The 16363-nt window shown below is 36.9% G+C and overlaps 1 protein-coding gene across 1 annotated transcript; it reads right to left on the bottom strand.

Annotated features, from left to right (window-relative positions):
- Nucleotides 1–2905: 2905 nt before the first annotated feature.
- Nucleotides 2906–15913, bottom strand: ERCC4 (excision repair cross-complementation group 4; the record flags this gene model as incomplete). The annotated part of the gene is made up of 11 exons (XM_009868007.1): nucleotides 2906–3639; nucleotides 4712–4824; nucleotides 5478–5570; nucleotides 7420–8011; nucleotides 9159–9269; nucleotides 9841–9963; nucleotides 10308–10488; nucleotides 11561–11768; nucleotides 12585–12780; nucleotides 14440–14620; nucleotides 15725–15913. Coding segments are annotated over 11 exons (2721 nt in total), but the record flags the coding sequence as incomplete, so codon positions are not given.
- Between the last annotated feature and the right edge of the window lie 450 nt (nucleotides 15914–16363).

The following is a 16363-nucleotide window of genomic DNA, read 5'->3' as shown; positions in this document are numbered from 1 at the left end:
TAGCTGCATATTTTATAAGCAGCATGGATTTCTGGTCAACCAGTTCACATTTAAGTTTTGCAAGCATAGTTTTGAAAGTGATCAATACAGCTCACACTAGCAAAGCCCTACTATACATCTTCATGCAGAAAAAGTAATTTTGAAGGTAACATTTGTTTTGGTTCAGAACTGTACATTGACAATATAGCAAGCAAAACGACTCCTTTGCAATTACAGCCAGGAGTTGCAAGGGTCACCACTAGCAGGAATAGTATCCACGTAACTTGGACATAGGAACTACAACATAATCATCCTGGGCAAAATATGTTTGCTAACGTAAGCTGCATTTATTCTCAAAAGATTTTGGTTTTATTTTTATTCTAGAAGAAACTTTGTGCAGGCAAACTAATTGACTTACTTCCTGATAGCATACACACCCCACTGTAAGCCTGGAAGGTGTAGTCATGGTTTGGGTGTAAGAAAGAATCTGAGACACTCCCAAACTGAAGGCAGAACGGATTTAGTTTTTTGCTTTTTAATTAAAAAAAAGCAAACTTAAAACAATGTCTTGTCATCAAACAATGACAAGAAGATACACAAAATTTCATTACTGCTGACGAAAGCAACATCAGAACATCAAAAGCCCAGAGAATTCATCCTAAAGATTTCATCATTCACCCAGGTATTTTGTTGGGTCTGCATACAAGTAGACTCTTTGGCTTGGTTATTTCAGGGTTAACGGTTTCAGGAGACAGGCCTGCTTCCACCTTGGTTCACAATACAGACCTGCTTCACCAGAAGGACACACCACTTGCAGCCTAACCTAATACAGTAAAATGCCAAATCACAAATAAGCAATAACCACATACAACAATGTTACTTGTGGTTGTTTTAAAGAGAAAGCCAAATCCTGTACCAAGGGGAAAAAAATATTACAGTGACCCTTAAAAAAATTCCATATTTATAACCAAAAAGGCAATTTAATCAAAATATTTAGCAAATATTATTTAATTTAATTGCATTACATGACTTTGATCTAGTGTAGAACAGACTTTATTCTACAACTTCATAACTTCTTCATATACCCTTCATTTCCACCTTATACAAATCTAAGCAAAAAAAAAGCTGAGATGCAGCACATCTGAAAAAGAAACCCCAACAATCAATAGTTCCTGTAACATCTTAATGATGCAAATTCATGAACATTTATGTTCTTACTGATTTTCCGTGCTGTTAGCACCACTTTACAGGCATTCTCAGCCCTGAACATTTTTGACCTTCTTGCTTTTTAAAAGTCTTATGGAAAGACTTCTTTTTTATATTAAATTAAATAAATCAGAATATAGGGCAATAGAAAACCTAAGATCTGGACTATAAACAACATACTAAAATAAAAGTGTTCTGATACCAATACAAGCAAATGAGAAACAAGATTATTAACAAATTCTAATCTCATGATGGATGTATTTAATACTAAAATTTGCACCTGCAGAAAAATACTTTTGAAATCTGTCACAAATCAGTCTTAGACTGTAAAAGTTAAGAAACACATACTTCACACATAAAAATGTGCAGTAAACATTACACCTGAAAGCTCACAGTACAGTTTTTACTGAACCTGAATATAGTTTTTTCTCCTTTAATGATGATTACATTGATCTGTTGTTAACATTAGAATGCTAATATATATGTGCAAGTCATTACAGATAAAGATTGTGAAAACAGCTCGTGTAAACACATTAGCTGACACAGGACCAACCCTTTTGGCTATGGCAGTTTGTTACACGGTTGTCCTATCAAAGTTCAGTGCAGAATGTATGTTTTTAACAACAGACACATTCACAAACTATCAAAAGAATAATAACTTTTCTCTGGTTTATGCTACACAGAACGCTAGAAGTTTATCTTCCAGGTGACAACAGCTTTACTGAATTCATTGACAGATGGTCTATTTAAGACATTAAAAAGCAAGAGCAATAGGACCCAGGAAGAAGATAATATTGGAAGAACTGTCAACACTTTTGGAAAACCTTAGTTAGAAAACTATTACATTTTATGAGAGGAAATAGGTTGTGTTATAAAGAAATAGTCCCAATGGCATACCTAGATCTTTCACTTTTAAGTGAATAAGGTGAAAAAGGTATCAAAACTGACTAGGAAAAAATCAAGCCTCTTGAAATTATAAGTAAGGCACGTTGAGAATTAAGTTGTATTGCACTCCCACAGAATCTCTGTCCAGCCTAGACCAAAGGAAGTCACTTCACAAAATCTAGCGAGACAGAGCTATACTGCCTTTGGAATGTTAAAGAAGGAAGTACGACTTCTTGTAGGCAAATACAAATGTAGAACATACCATACAATTGAAGTTTACTGTGAGAAAAGCTTATGATGACATTCTAAAAATTCATGACTCAGTCCATGTCTTTTCTCCTAAATGGAATCCTGAGAAAAGACCATGATGTGTTTCAAATAGTTCCACCTTCACTGTCAATCCAAAATGGGCAGTTTCTACAGAATAAGATGTTAATAAGAATGGCAAAATCAAAGTGATAAATCACACAGCAGGGAATGCATACTAATCAAAAACACAGTACATTTTTAGATTTAAAAAGACATCATAACTTTCAAAAGAAAATACCTTTATCTATTAATCTTAGCACTTAATTCTCATGGACTTGGTGAAGAATTTCATTTAGTTCATTTGGAACTGGTTAAAGTGCTGTACAAAGAGTAAAAATCGTTTGCATTTCTCTACTGAAAACATTTTTTACTACTCTTGAAACTTGCCTTCAGTAATAACTCAAAACTGATGGAACAGCATTAGCAAGAAACAGCTGGTTATCTTAGAGGGCATTTATTAAAGTACTTTACCAAAGTACGGTGCAAGAAAAGCTTATTTACGCCCTATGTCGAACAGTCTCATTAGTCATCTTTTGCTTTTTCCTTTAGATATTGCCTCTCCGTAGGTCAGGTGAATAAAGTCAAAGAGTTGCGTGGCATTGGCAGCATTACCCAAAATTTTGGAGAGTTCGTCCTTTGAGAGTGTCACTAGCTCTGCAATGCTTTTAACGTGGTTCATTAAGGCACGACAGTTCTTCGCATTAACACCTGGCATTTTTAATAGAAAGTCCTGAGGACCGGGGTTATACTTGTCTGACTCAGGAAGAATTTCAGAATCTGCTGTGACAGCCATTGCTGTTTCTGCGTCAGGTTGGGGATGGTTTTGTTTTAACTCTTCAAACAGTTCAGCTGTAGCATGGGGAGAGGGACACCACAGGATACGTAACTTTGGGAAATGGAGCGTAAGAAGGGTTAATTTAGAAGTAACATCATTACTGGATATTTCCTGATGAAGAGAGCCTCGTGGAATCAAGGAGAAAGATTTGTTAGGATCAAACTCAATCAGGAGAATTGGTCGCTTATAGTAACGGGACATAGAAATGCATTGTGCATACAGCCTTCCGTTATTTAAGGAACCGATCAGATCACTGATACTTTTCCGCTCTACACAGGTATCAGGAGTTAAAATGTAATCTCCAACTTCCAAAGTAACAGGCTCAATGTCAATACCACGACGATGAATCAGTGATGGAAGCTCACTACGAAACTCCCGCATATCCACTATTATAGTTTGCTGAACGCTCTTCTGTTCCTGTCCACCTGAAGAGCAAAATAAATATGGTTAGCCTAATACCTGTGACCTCTGCTTTCAGTTGTGTACTTTTCCTGTGTGCTGCCAATGCTCCTGTAATGGATGGACTTCACGTCTCAAATTATACCTCAAATTCAGCTGTATGATAAATCCAGACTTTAATTTTTCACTGCTATAGAGAAAAATCTGTTGCCAAATTATATACTGCAGTTCATAGAGTATGCTCTGCAGTTTAATAGAACTATCATGCTACCTACTATAAGCTTCATATATGTGTTAGTGAAATACATTACCCTGTAGATGAAAATTATCTTCTAAAAGTTACCTACAAAATAAGATAACAAAGCTGGTCCTTTTTATTCCAAGCTGTTTCCCACAGAAATATGGCATTTTATTGTAGGAGTTACATGCTTTAGCCTCTACAGATCTGTAGAAGGACACAGGAAGAAACTGCAGCCTCAAGGCCACAAGACATAATGGCAAAGATAAGAGAGCATATGGTAAAGGAGAGCAGGATTACAAAAATGACAGCAAAGAAAAACTGGGGCAGAGCTGTAAAGATGAAGACAGAGTATATATGTCAGAGGAAAGGAGGAAAAATGTGTTAGAACTGCAACAAAAGATAAATGATGCTTTGTTGCAAAGAACGTAGACAAACCCCACAACCTGCAGTTGTTTACCTGGGCAGGCTCTTTTGCCAAGATCAAAAGAAGTCCTCACCATTTACCAGCTCAAGGACAACACTGCCTTTGACTATCTGTAGACTTCAGTTTTAATGTTTTCATTTCTCTCCACTTCCTTACAAGCAGTGCTAGACAGTCTCATAAGCAATAAGCTGCCTCGAAAAAACCCAAACGCGTCTATCTTAATGCTGAAACAATTAATCTGTATCCTCTTTTCAAAGAAAAGATAATTCTTTGTCACTGCACAGCCAGCGGTAGATGGAGTAAGGGAGATAACGGTCCCTTACCATCAAGACTGCAAAGTCAATGTGCAATGTGTCTCTCAACACGATTTAAACACAAAAGTTATTGGTCTTCTTCAGAGTTTAGTTACAAGCCAAGGAAAGGAGCTGCGTACCTGCTTTGCGTGTGTCAGCAGAAAAGGAGGCAGGTGTAGCATCTCTTACTAGGTCTAAGTTTGTTTCATCTCTTCCTTCTCTTTCTTCAGGAATAACCATGCTTGCCTTCTCTCTAAGGAACCACAAAGAAAGAAACACTAAAAATTGCAATTATTGCAAAAAATAGATGAAAATACTTTTAATAGCCTCCAGTCAGATGTAAAATTGCATATAGTTTAATACTAATTGCAAACTTGATCAGGAACACATTTTACTAGGTTTTCCATATTGTTAAGCTCGAAACTGTATTTTTATTTTCAAGTGTTTGCACATTTTAGCATCTGTTTTTTTATTTTTTGAACTTCTCAGGGCATATGGAACTAATAACTAGGAAGAGCAGTATAAGCTAGTGAGAAGACATTGTCAGTAAAAATACTGTCTTATACGGTCTAAGAAAATAAGGATCTTGTTCCCCAAAGTGATTTAAGTCATAAAAGCCTTAGAAATATCTTACAAGAAATCTTAATAAAAATACATGTAGAGAAATGAAACTCATAGACAATTTGGGAAAAATACAAGTGGTCCTGTTTAGCCTTTCAAATTTAATATTAAAACCTCCCTAAAATTAATAAATAAAATATCAGGTGCTTTGATAAGGAAGGTTTTGAATTAAAAGTTTATTTAAAGCCTTCACGCAGTTAAGAACTTTACTCTTATTTAAAATGTAAGTATGTAAGGGAATTACATGAAACATTAATAATAAAGGTAATAAAATAATTTTGTTACCGAATGAGTTTTTCAAAGGCCTCCTTCTCTTTCCTCAGAGCTGTGAGATAGCGCTGTTCTTCTGTTGAGCCTCCATAGATGAGAAAATAAACCCTGTAGGTTTGGAGGAGGGAAAAAAAAAAGAAGAAAGAGACCACAAAACTTAATATTAAGTTAAAACCACCCACAACCAGTATTTAAGATTAGTAGCACTAAGTCCCTGACAAGTTACTATTTGCCTTAAAAAAGGCAAGTGAAAAAACCACTCACTTTTCCTGTGAAGATAATTCCAAAATCAGCAACTTAAGTTCTTACATCCAGTGTTCCCTCCTTCCCCAGTAGCAGATCCATTTACTGCAATTCTGGGATCCAAGCAGAGTGGACTAAGTCTGCAGTGGGGGATGTCCCTGCCCATGGCGGGGGGGTTGGAACTAAATGATCTTTAACGTCCCTTCCAACCCTGACAATTCTATGATTCTATGATTCAGCAAAGGCACAAAGTGAGCATAACAGAGAAGCTACTTTCTTCCTGTTTTTAAAATCCTCCCAGTAGAATATATATAACAAACAAAAAAAATCTGCAATCATCCTGGGTTAGGAAAAAACACAATCTAAGTTTTTAAAATTATATATTTATACAAAAATAAAATCATAGGTTCTAAAAAGGACAAGCTGTTATTTATCGCACAGAGATGAACAAACTGGTAAATGGGAGTTTTACTCCACAAATATGGAAAATTAGTAATTAGCTTAAGAAATTAATTTCCTGTAACTTTTCAGCACAATTTTAATTGAGGTAAACTTTGACAGGCTGATAAGATTTTATTCCTATTTTTCCACGCAGTGTGTCTCCTAATCCCTACTTGCATCACTGCATCTGAATTTCCTGCTCTGAAGTGTGGGAATATGGTGTTGGAGGTCAATACAACACATGCTGATCAGGCAATTAAAAAATAAATTGTGTGAATAGCCCAGTAATTATCCTCATGCAATATACTTGTTCTGTCACTTATATCTGCACTAAATAGGCCTTACCTGGGTATCAGGTACAGACACACTAAATACTGCCAGACAAATTTTCACTTACATTGAATGTATATAAATATTTGACTGGAAAATTACAAATGCTCTGTTAAATTTATGCAAATAATTTTCTTGAGGTGATTAACTATAAAGCATATTTCAAAAGGTAATAATTTCATATGCAAATAAATTGTGTTTCGACTGATGTAAGAAAAGCGTGTTTATTCTGAGACTTAGGAAGCTGTCACAAGTTATTTTCAGAGAGGCAGAAGTGCAACTACAGTTTACAGTGCTCAAGAAATGCTGTATCAGACAGCCATATAAATGAAAGACAAGGGAAAAACTCGCAGTATATTAAAGTTTTCTATATTTTTAATTAGTCTGTAACATTTACCTATAAAAGTGAGTTTTGCAATTTACAAGTGTATCAAATATATATAAATTTTTCTGTCAGCTAACAAGAGAAATGAATGTGACTGCAAATACTTCTCATTGTCTTTAAAGCGTTTTCCTTTACTTGTTTTTCTGTTACAGTTTCTGAATGATTGGTTTTCAGCATGACCAGACACCAGGAAATATGAAAATTAATTAAGTCCAAACCGAAGTTTATTGTGTAAAAATCGCACCTATAGAGATGGTTTAAAACGAGACTACAGCACCTCAAAATGGATCTACTGCCACTGAGAACATCTAAGGAGAGGCCTTGTATAAGATGGAATGACTTTTTTTTTTTTTACAGGTATGTTTCTGCGGTTATAGGACTCAATATCTGCTCAGAAGTAAAAAATTATCTTTTGGTTACATCAGACATCATGCTTTTGTTTAAAATTAAGAAGAGGGCTAAACAGGACTTAAAAAGCTGCACCAGAAAAACCACCAGGTGCACGTTCTGCCTTGACTGCTCAAAATGCACTTTTCCTTTTTTAATAGTAAAACTTGCCTCAAAGGCTTCCCAGGCCTGCTTGCCTTGTAGATTTCCAGCTGTCGAACAAAAGTTAATTCTGCATCATATAATACAACGTATCTTGGTTCTACTTCATGCAGTACCCGAGTGAGCGCATAGGGATCATTGCACCCCTGCAATGGATGAATAATTGTGAGCGGGTTCTTGAAAATACCGTAGTAACAATCTGAGGGTAAGTTCACGTCGAAATCTTCAGGAATGGTCTCTTCAATACTGCTGTCTTGGCTACTGTTTAATTCCTTGTTATCTTCCACCTCTAGCTCCTCTCTCTTGCCCTCTTCAGTTTTTCCTATCATTTGGATTATAGTCCGGTCTTGCTGCTTCTTGTGTTTATTATGTTTTGAAGAAGCCGTGAATTTGGGTTTTTTGGTTTGAGGCCCTGTGTCTGGTCTGGCATTTCCTTTGGACTTGACTGGTTTTCTGTCATTAATCCACACTTCTCCAGCTTTCTCATCCTTTCCAAAGCTTTTGTTATACAGTCTTGTTAAAAAAGCTTCTGCTCCAGCAATAATGTACTCCCTGAGCTGTGCACAAGCTCGGTCATCGCTGGCACAAATCAGCACTTGCCCTGCAGTCAAGAAACAGTATCATGTTTATAATCTGTTACGCTGTACTTATCCAGCTACAAGACATCTCTTGATCAAATTGTTTTTAATGATCCTAGAAGCATGCCTGCCAAATGCCTTTACAGCTGCTTGTCACAATTGCTGTGGACTTTCAGGGAATCTAAATTGCATGACGTTTTGTACTAAGTAAGATTAGAGAAGGTTAATGGAAGTTCAGCATTCCTTGTTCTTACACCATCTAAATTAGTGAGATTTTCCTTTCAACCTTTTGACACGAGGCAGGTACAGCATGTATTGAAACATACTCAGACAACGTGGAATAAGAGAGAATTTAATTTAAACCATTCTAATTTTCAGCCTTTGTCAGCTGTGTTAGAGAGTGTAAAAAATACATGTTTCACACAGTATTATTGACATTTGTGGGCCCTGAATAACAATTCTTCACAAGCTGACTCAGATAAACTCCTACACCACTAGGTGAGAGAGCCGGTTCTTATCTAGTCAGAACACTGTGGGTGGGAGAAAAGAGCACTTTTTTACCCTTACTATTTCCTAGAATAAAACTTGGTGAAATTTAAGGAGATGAAAAGCCCGAAAATAGAAAAGGCAGCAAAGCAGTTAGAAACACACTTGCCTTCTACTCTCTAGCCCATTTAGGTGCACCTCCTGGAGAAGCAAATTTTCAGGTGTATGAGACAAATGTCTGAGATGGAAATGGCTTAAGACAGACATCCTGTCTTTTTTTTAAACCTGAACTTGAGAAATGAGTGAATGGTACTTTGATTATTACAAATTTCCATATAATTATTTTTTTGGGTTTGAGACTAAGGCATCAGTACAATATTAAATGCAAGTTAAAATAGTTTTTCATAGCAATACAGGTTCTTTCCTAGAAAGTATTACATAGTAACCAACAGCATTTCTCTTTCAGAGGAAGAACTAAACTGGAGTTTATGTAAAACTATTTAGTTTTACATAGTCAATGCACAGACATACATATACACTTTGTCTTAAGACCACAATTTTTTACATTTAGAACTAGCTCTTTAATGAAACTACAGTAATGAGTTAGGTTCCTTCTCTCACATATCAAGTAGAAGTAAAAACTAGCAGTAGTGTGAAAACTTATATCTTTCAGTATTCTCTCACCTGGACCACCAAGGTCTTCACTGTTCTTATTCTCATTTTCAATCTCTTTCAATACTTCTCTCAAAGCTTCCCATTTGGGATTACTTTCTAGAACCAACTCCCTTTTCAGCTCTGAAACAAAGTAAGATTGAACATAGCAGCTCTTACAGCCAAGATATCCTTCAGAACTTTAAATTAGTGGTTAGACGTCAATAGCATGAGGGTTGTTGGCAAATACAATATTCAACAGCCTACATATGCAACTTGTTATGCTAATGGATTGGAGAACACTCTTACAGAAACATTTAAAAATCAGAATAAATGCTTTAGTGAAGCAAAAAAAAAAAAACTCACTTATTCTTCAATTCTGAAACTCTTGATTGTATTTTTTTTAAATAAAAACAATGGCAGCCTCCTAGCCGTTCACATAAAGTAAAAAGGACAAACACCGGTGTGTTTATTGGTGTTTCAAGAGCAATTCCATAATACTCTCCCAAGCTTAGAAAACCCCCTTACTTCTTCGTGACTCTGTTTTATGTTGTTTATTTTATGCTTTTTGAATGAAGATCATGTCTCAACTTATCCCAACTAACAGACTGGGATCTTGAGCTGTGTAAGAACACTTAGGAAACCACAGCACAAGTAATAATATGCAGCGTATTTGAAATCGTGTGACACTCTCAAAATTAGGAACGATCAGTACCATTTTCCTTCTTTACTTTTTCAGAGACTTTGCCTTTCTGATTCAGTTTCTCATCTGCAATGCGATAAACTCTAGCTCGAGCATTTACAAACATTGAAGTACTGGAGTCAAGAAACAGCCAACCTAAAGAGGAAAAGAAAGCAGCACAGTTTGACGTTTGCAATGTGTATGGTGTTTCAACCCTCTCCAGTAAAAGCCCCAAATCTCTCATCTGGAATACCCATGCTACCTGCTTTCTATGTAATTACTAGCTTAGTAAAAGACAGAAATGTGATGCAAATATCACACTGTTAAGTAACAGCAGTTAAGTGGGAAGATGAAAGCATTATCTGTCAATAAAAACCTACATCCTTATGGCTGGTTATATAAAATCTAATTAGATACCTTCATATGTTTGGGAATGTTAATTAAAAATATCAACACTTCACTGTTCCATGCATTAACTTGCATGGTTGTTCAGTGCTTACCTGAATTCTCACCAAAAGCTTTTTCACTTGCTTTCAGTGACTCCAGAAGATTAAGGAAAGTGACACAATCATACTGAGTTAGATACAGGAGCAAAGTACGTAGTATCTTCAAATCCTGGACCAAAGATTTAGTCTTAGCTCCAAGCTGATGCCAGAGAGGATCTAAATAGTGACGTATTGTCTAGAAATACAAATAGGAAGTTCAGGATGTCAAATATATAGTATACTAACCGAGGTAAGAATGCACTTTATTTTCTTTTACAGGGAATGTCACTGGTTACCGTGTTATTAAACATATCTAGTGAAAGATGTGATGGTGAGTTATTTGTTGTGATAGGTAAATGTTTGCAAAGTTAACATACTATGTTAACTTTATGTAAATTATTTCAAAAATTAGCGGATATTATTAAATGGATTCAATAAATATTTTTCTTTCCATATAATAATAAAGAAATAGAAACCCACTCTTATTTTACTGGTACTGGCATATGCCTTTAGTATCTAAGATCCTTTACTTAAAGTAAAAATCATCATGAAGTCATTTAATTTTCAAAATAAGGTGAGTACCATGAAGATAAGCAACCTACAGAGCATGAGAAAAAAAACCTCCAAATATTTGAAGTACAGAAGGCCTCACACCCAGATTATCACAGGTAACAAATAACCATGTTTTCCCATGGTGGTTGAAGCTTATGATTTTACCCTACAGAAAGCGTTATGTATGTGAAACATTACAGATCTGCCAAAATAACAATGCACACAATTAATGACATATATTATGATTAAAAGATACAACAGATGCATGCAAGTGCAGATTATGTATTATGAACAGCGTTTCTCCTAACAGAGAAAATAAAAAATAAAAGCAAGAAAATCAAGAGGAAAAAAAGGGGGGGTGTGTAAATAACTGCATACTTATCTATGAGGTATTCTGAGCTGAAATTGCAGCCATCTTAATAATAATATAATAATTTTTAAAAAAGTAAGCCAACCATGAATCAGAATTTCCTTAATGTAGGGACTTTGGAAATGCAGAAAGAACAATAATAACTATACACCAAAAAAAAAAAAAATCTACTGGCAGCTGTAACATCAGCATTACCAGTTAACAGTTTCTCTCCTTGTACCACTAATAAACATGTCACGGGGGAATACCCAGTTGCTGCTGGTTATTTTACAAATATTATTTTGATTAGCATTGCAGACAGTTTGAAGATCTACATCCCATTAGGTAGACACAGCAAAACTGTTACCTTGTCAAAAGGTTTACCAATAGCATTTTCTAAAGATAGATCTTCTACTTCAAGAGCTGGATTATAACGTTTGAGTTCTCTCAGACACGCATTCAAAATGTCCAGGACTGAAGTCTGGATAGCACGCATGGCAGGGGTCATTGACACATGTATTTCCACCACTTCAGGTTTATGCTTCTCTAAAAATGAGTTCACCGCTATATGAAATCTAAGAGGAAAACAGCTTATTAAGATTTACATGGATGGTCTGCTTGACCTACAATTATTCAAAAGTTTGTACCAACTACAAATGTTCTAACTGTAAACATGTACGCTAACTGCAAAATAAATCAGTTTCTGTGACGTGAAGACTAAAATCTTATGAACAGCCTCAGAAAACCATCTATTTCAGTTATGTGTGGAGTCATTCTAGTCACGTGAGCCTATAATGATGGTGAATGATCCACGGAAATTTACTGCGCTACATTCTACGATGTCGTTACACATAGCCAGTAATCAAGTAAGAGAAAAAAAAATCTCATAAGGGAGAAACTGGAATAGGTTCATAAATCCTTGGAATCCCATGAATTCACGAGCAGATTCTGCAGTGTCCCCAGCTTTTGATTATAAGCAGCAGCCCTTGTTAGGACACCGCCCCTACAGCCAGCCTGGCTGTACAGGGACATTGGTGCTGGCTGACTTGCTACCAGGAGACTCAGAGAAGGCTGTGCCTGCCGACCTCTGAAACCCGACAGGCATTTCCCTTTCCGCATGCTGCACCCCAGGTGTCTTCATGGCTCAGAAGCCAAGGAAGACAATTTAGAGAGCTTCTGTTCCACCATTCCTATCCTAGTTACGTCCAGTTCTACTCTGTGATACTGAAAGAAAGACTGTTGAAAAGTGTACAGCGCAGAGTAACAGTTCGTTAAGATGGAGAGAAACACTCTAGATTGGACTAAAGGAACAAATGGGCAGATTCTAACATCCTTCATATTTTTTCTTTTTTTTTTTTTTAACTTTCCAATGAAGTAAACAGGTGCCTTACCTTGGCCACAGATAAAGCTTCCTGACAAAAAGATTTCTCATCACTATTTCCACGTGGCAAAAACCAGTATTAAAAGCAACTGCATTATCTGTAAAAGCTTTAATAAAGCCTTGCTTGTTCTTCTGGCGATAAAGTCTCAAGATAAATGCTTCCTGACAAGATTCAATGATTCTGTGTGCTTTGTATACCAAAATGCCTGGTAAAACAAAAGGTTTTCAAGTTCCAAAACAGTAGAGAAAGGTCTAGTTTTATATGCATTCTTCCTCAAAATTGTCTTATTCTATTAACATATTTTTCCTGAATGACTTACAATAGGAATTTACATCTTTTAAAATGATGGTTGAATGAGCTTTCTGGAGTTCAAATCAAGTGATTCCTCAGTTTCAGTACCATGGAATCCCCAAATAACAGAATTGGGTTAATGATCCATCTTTAGCAAAAAAAAAAAAAGCCAAACAAACTTGTGCTTGAGTGGCAGGACTTACAAGCTTAGAAAATTCTTTACTCCTAAGGCAAAACTTGAACTTCAGCCTTTTAAAAGGACTAAAAGCAAATGCAAGACATAACTCCCTGCTAGAAAAAAGCAAGTTTGGTATGTTCCAGACTGTGATATTTGAATTATTGTGTTAGTTCTGGAATTACAAAATTTGTCAAGTATGTTTCACTAGTAACAGTTCAACTGTTTACATAATCAAAGAACTTCTGAAAACACTTATTTTGCTTTCACCCTTTTCTGATATTCGTTCATGCTGGAGGACAGAAAGTACCACCAACTGTGAGTACACCACCCAATTTCTTCACGGCTAGGAGTGTATTAGGAAAAAAAGCTGAAAACTTACAGTGCATTTTATTTCTGCAACATTTTTCTTCAACTCAACCCCCAGCAATGATTTTAAGAAGCCTTTGCTTTGTAAATGAAAAAGCATCTATACGAAAAAGACTTCCATATAACTGCTAGACATTTATGATCAAGTCATGGAGTAATTCCCTGCAAGGTATTTTTGTACCTAGATAGTCTTGTATCTCCCCTATGAAGCAATTTTTCAGGACGTAATAGTTATTGTACTACTTTCTTAACATCTTTGCTTGTCAAAATGTGACTCTGAAAGGACATTGCAGGACACAGCATTTGTAACAGGCCAGTAAGACCACGTGCTTATCATAGTATCTTCCTATTTTTAGTCAATATTTCTCTGCATATGAAGTGAGTTCATAGTGCTGTGTATGCCTTGGTAGAAATAGCATCCCACTGTTTACTACTGCAACTTGCACCAGTTTAACTGTGCTATTAAGTACATCACTTCTATTTGGCCCAAACTACCAGAAATAATAATTCTTACTCTTATATTCATTTAGCTGAATTTATGAGTTCATCAGATGTCAACTCATACGTGATTCCACATTGATTTTATAAACAAATCTTTGTAACATCCAGAAACACTTTGCTAATTTTTTTTGCTATCTTAACTCCTCAAGAAATGCTATTACAAGTTTTTGCCGTACAGTTTCACGGGGATAACATACCTTTCCAACAGAACCACGTGCTACCCAAGTTTTAAACGAAGCAGCTAGTCTATCAAAGCTGCTGTCGCACTGACCTCTAGTGGCAACGCAAAAACTGTAACAACTCTGTGCCATTAGGGGACAGGACTTTTAAAAGTCTTTAGTGTATTTCTTCCTTTCACACTGACAAAGTCCAAAGAACTACATAATTGCTCCTTTTACCGTGGTCTTTCTGGGGAAAAAAGAAATAATTCTTCAACTTCAATACTGGTTAGTAGAACTACTCATAGAGAGTTAAGCTTTTTGTGTTTTCAAACAGAACAGTCTTGCCTGTATTTCATTAAACACTTACCAGTAATGAGGTTTGCAGGAATTCTGTCAGTAAGAAAATCTACCACAAGGATTCGACTTGTTGCAAAGATGACTCCTCCTTGTGTGTAAAATTCATAACGAGTGTTATTCGCAATTTCATTGGTAACACGCCGAGGAAGATGAACAACTCCATCTGACCTCAGCTGATCGATAAAATACTCCTAAATCAAATACAATAAAAACATGAGATATGATTGTGGTAACTAACGAAATGGATGCAAAATAAACTCAATTATACATATAATTTTAAGGAGCTGTCCAAAAGAAATCAAAAGCACAGTAATTTATTACTTATATTTTATATATATAATATGTGATATATTACTATTATGTATTACCTAGGGAAGCCAGAATTATAATGTTTTTTTTTCTTCTTAGGTACAGAATCAGAATCATTCAGGTTGGAAAAGACCCTTGGGATCCTTGAGTCTAACCACTAACCTTACTCTGCAAGGCTGACCTCTAAACAATATCCCTCCAACACCCCATCTAAACCATCTTTGAACACATCCAGGGATAGTGACTCAACCACCTCCCTGGGGATTCTAATCTCTGACTACTCTTTCTGTGGAAAATTTTTCCTAATGTCCGGTCTAAACCTACTCTGTTGCAGTTTGAAGCAATTCTCTCTTGTTCCATCACTGATTATCTGTGAGAAGAGACCAGCACCAACCTTTCTGCAATGTCCTTTCAGGTAGTTGTAGAGAGTGATGAGGTCTCCTCTCAGCCTCCTCTTCAAACTAAACAGCCCCAGCTCCTTTGATCGCTCTTCATAAGATTTATTCTCCAAGCCCTTTGCCAGCTTTGTTGCCCTCCTCTGCACTCGCTCCAGCCCCTTGATATCTCTCTTGTATTGAGGCACCCAAAACTAAACACGGTACTCAAGATGAGGCCTCACCAGTGCTGAGTAGAGGGGGAGAGTCACCTCACTACTCCTGCTGGTCACACCATTTCTGATACAAGCCAGGATGCCATGGTTACCTTGGCCACCTGGGCACACTGCTGGCTCATCTTCAGCCACTTGTCGATTAGAACTCCCAGGCCCCTTCCTGCCAGACAGCTTTCCAGCCACACTGCCCCAAGCCTGTAGTGTTGCATGGGGTGGTTGTGGCCCAAGTGCAGGACCTGGCACTTGGCCTTGTTGACGCTCATACCGTTAACACTGGCCCATCAATCCAATCTATCCAAGTCTCTCTGTAGGGCCTCCCTACCCTTGTGCAGATCAACACTCCCACCTAATTGGTGTCACCTGTGAACTTGCTGACGATACACTCTATGTCCTTATCAAGCTCATCAATAAAGACTTTAAACAGAAGCGGTCCCAACACCGAGCCCTGAACAACACCACTTGTGACCGGCCACCAGCTGCATTTAACTCCACCGACCACCACCCATGGGGCCCATCCATCCAGCCGGTGCTTCATCCAGCAGATCCTGTGCTCATCCAAGCCACTCTGTTAAGTTTCGGACTCATACAGGTGATTTAAAAATCTTAAGTATTTTCAGCAGTAGCTAGACAATACGTAAGAAAATATGAGCAAGTGATGCTCAAAGCAGTTAGACTCAATGATATTAGAAGTCTTTTGGAGTCTTAATGATTCTATGATTCTAATAGGGTTTTTTTTCATAGAACAAGTAATTTTAATACTGACTTAGGAACAGACAACTGAGAAAAGATTATTCTTTAGTCCACTCACCTGCTATAGAAGATAATTACATCAAGTAGCTTAACTTTATAAACCACAGCTGTGATGCCCGTTCAGGCGACAGAGGATGCCCAGCATGTCGCCTCCCTGCGTGTGGGGAATCTCCCCGGCTTCGGGGACAGCAGAGCAACACGTGTGAGTTTCACCCGTTTCTGCTCACTGGCTACTAACAGATTTCTGCTATTTATAACTCAGGTA

The sequence above is a fragment of the Apaloderma vittatum genome, unplaced genomic scaffold (genome assembly GCF_000703405.1).
Source record: "Apaloderma vittatum isolate BGI_N311 unplaced genomic scaffold, ASM70340v1 scaffold24754, whole genome shotgun sequence".
Lineage (NCBI taxonomy): Eukaryota > Metazoa > Chordata > Aves > Trogoniformes > Trogonidae > Apaloderma > Apaloderma vittatum.
Note: the sequence above shows the minus strand (reverse complement) of the source record. Positions and strands in the feature narration are given on the sequence as shown.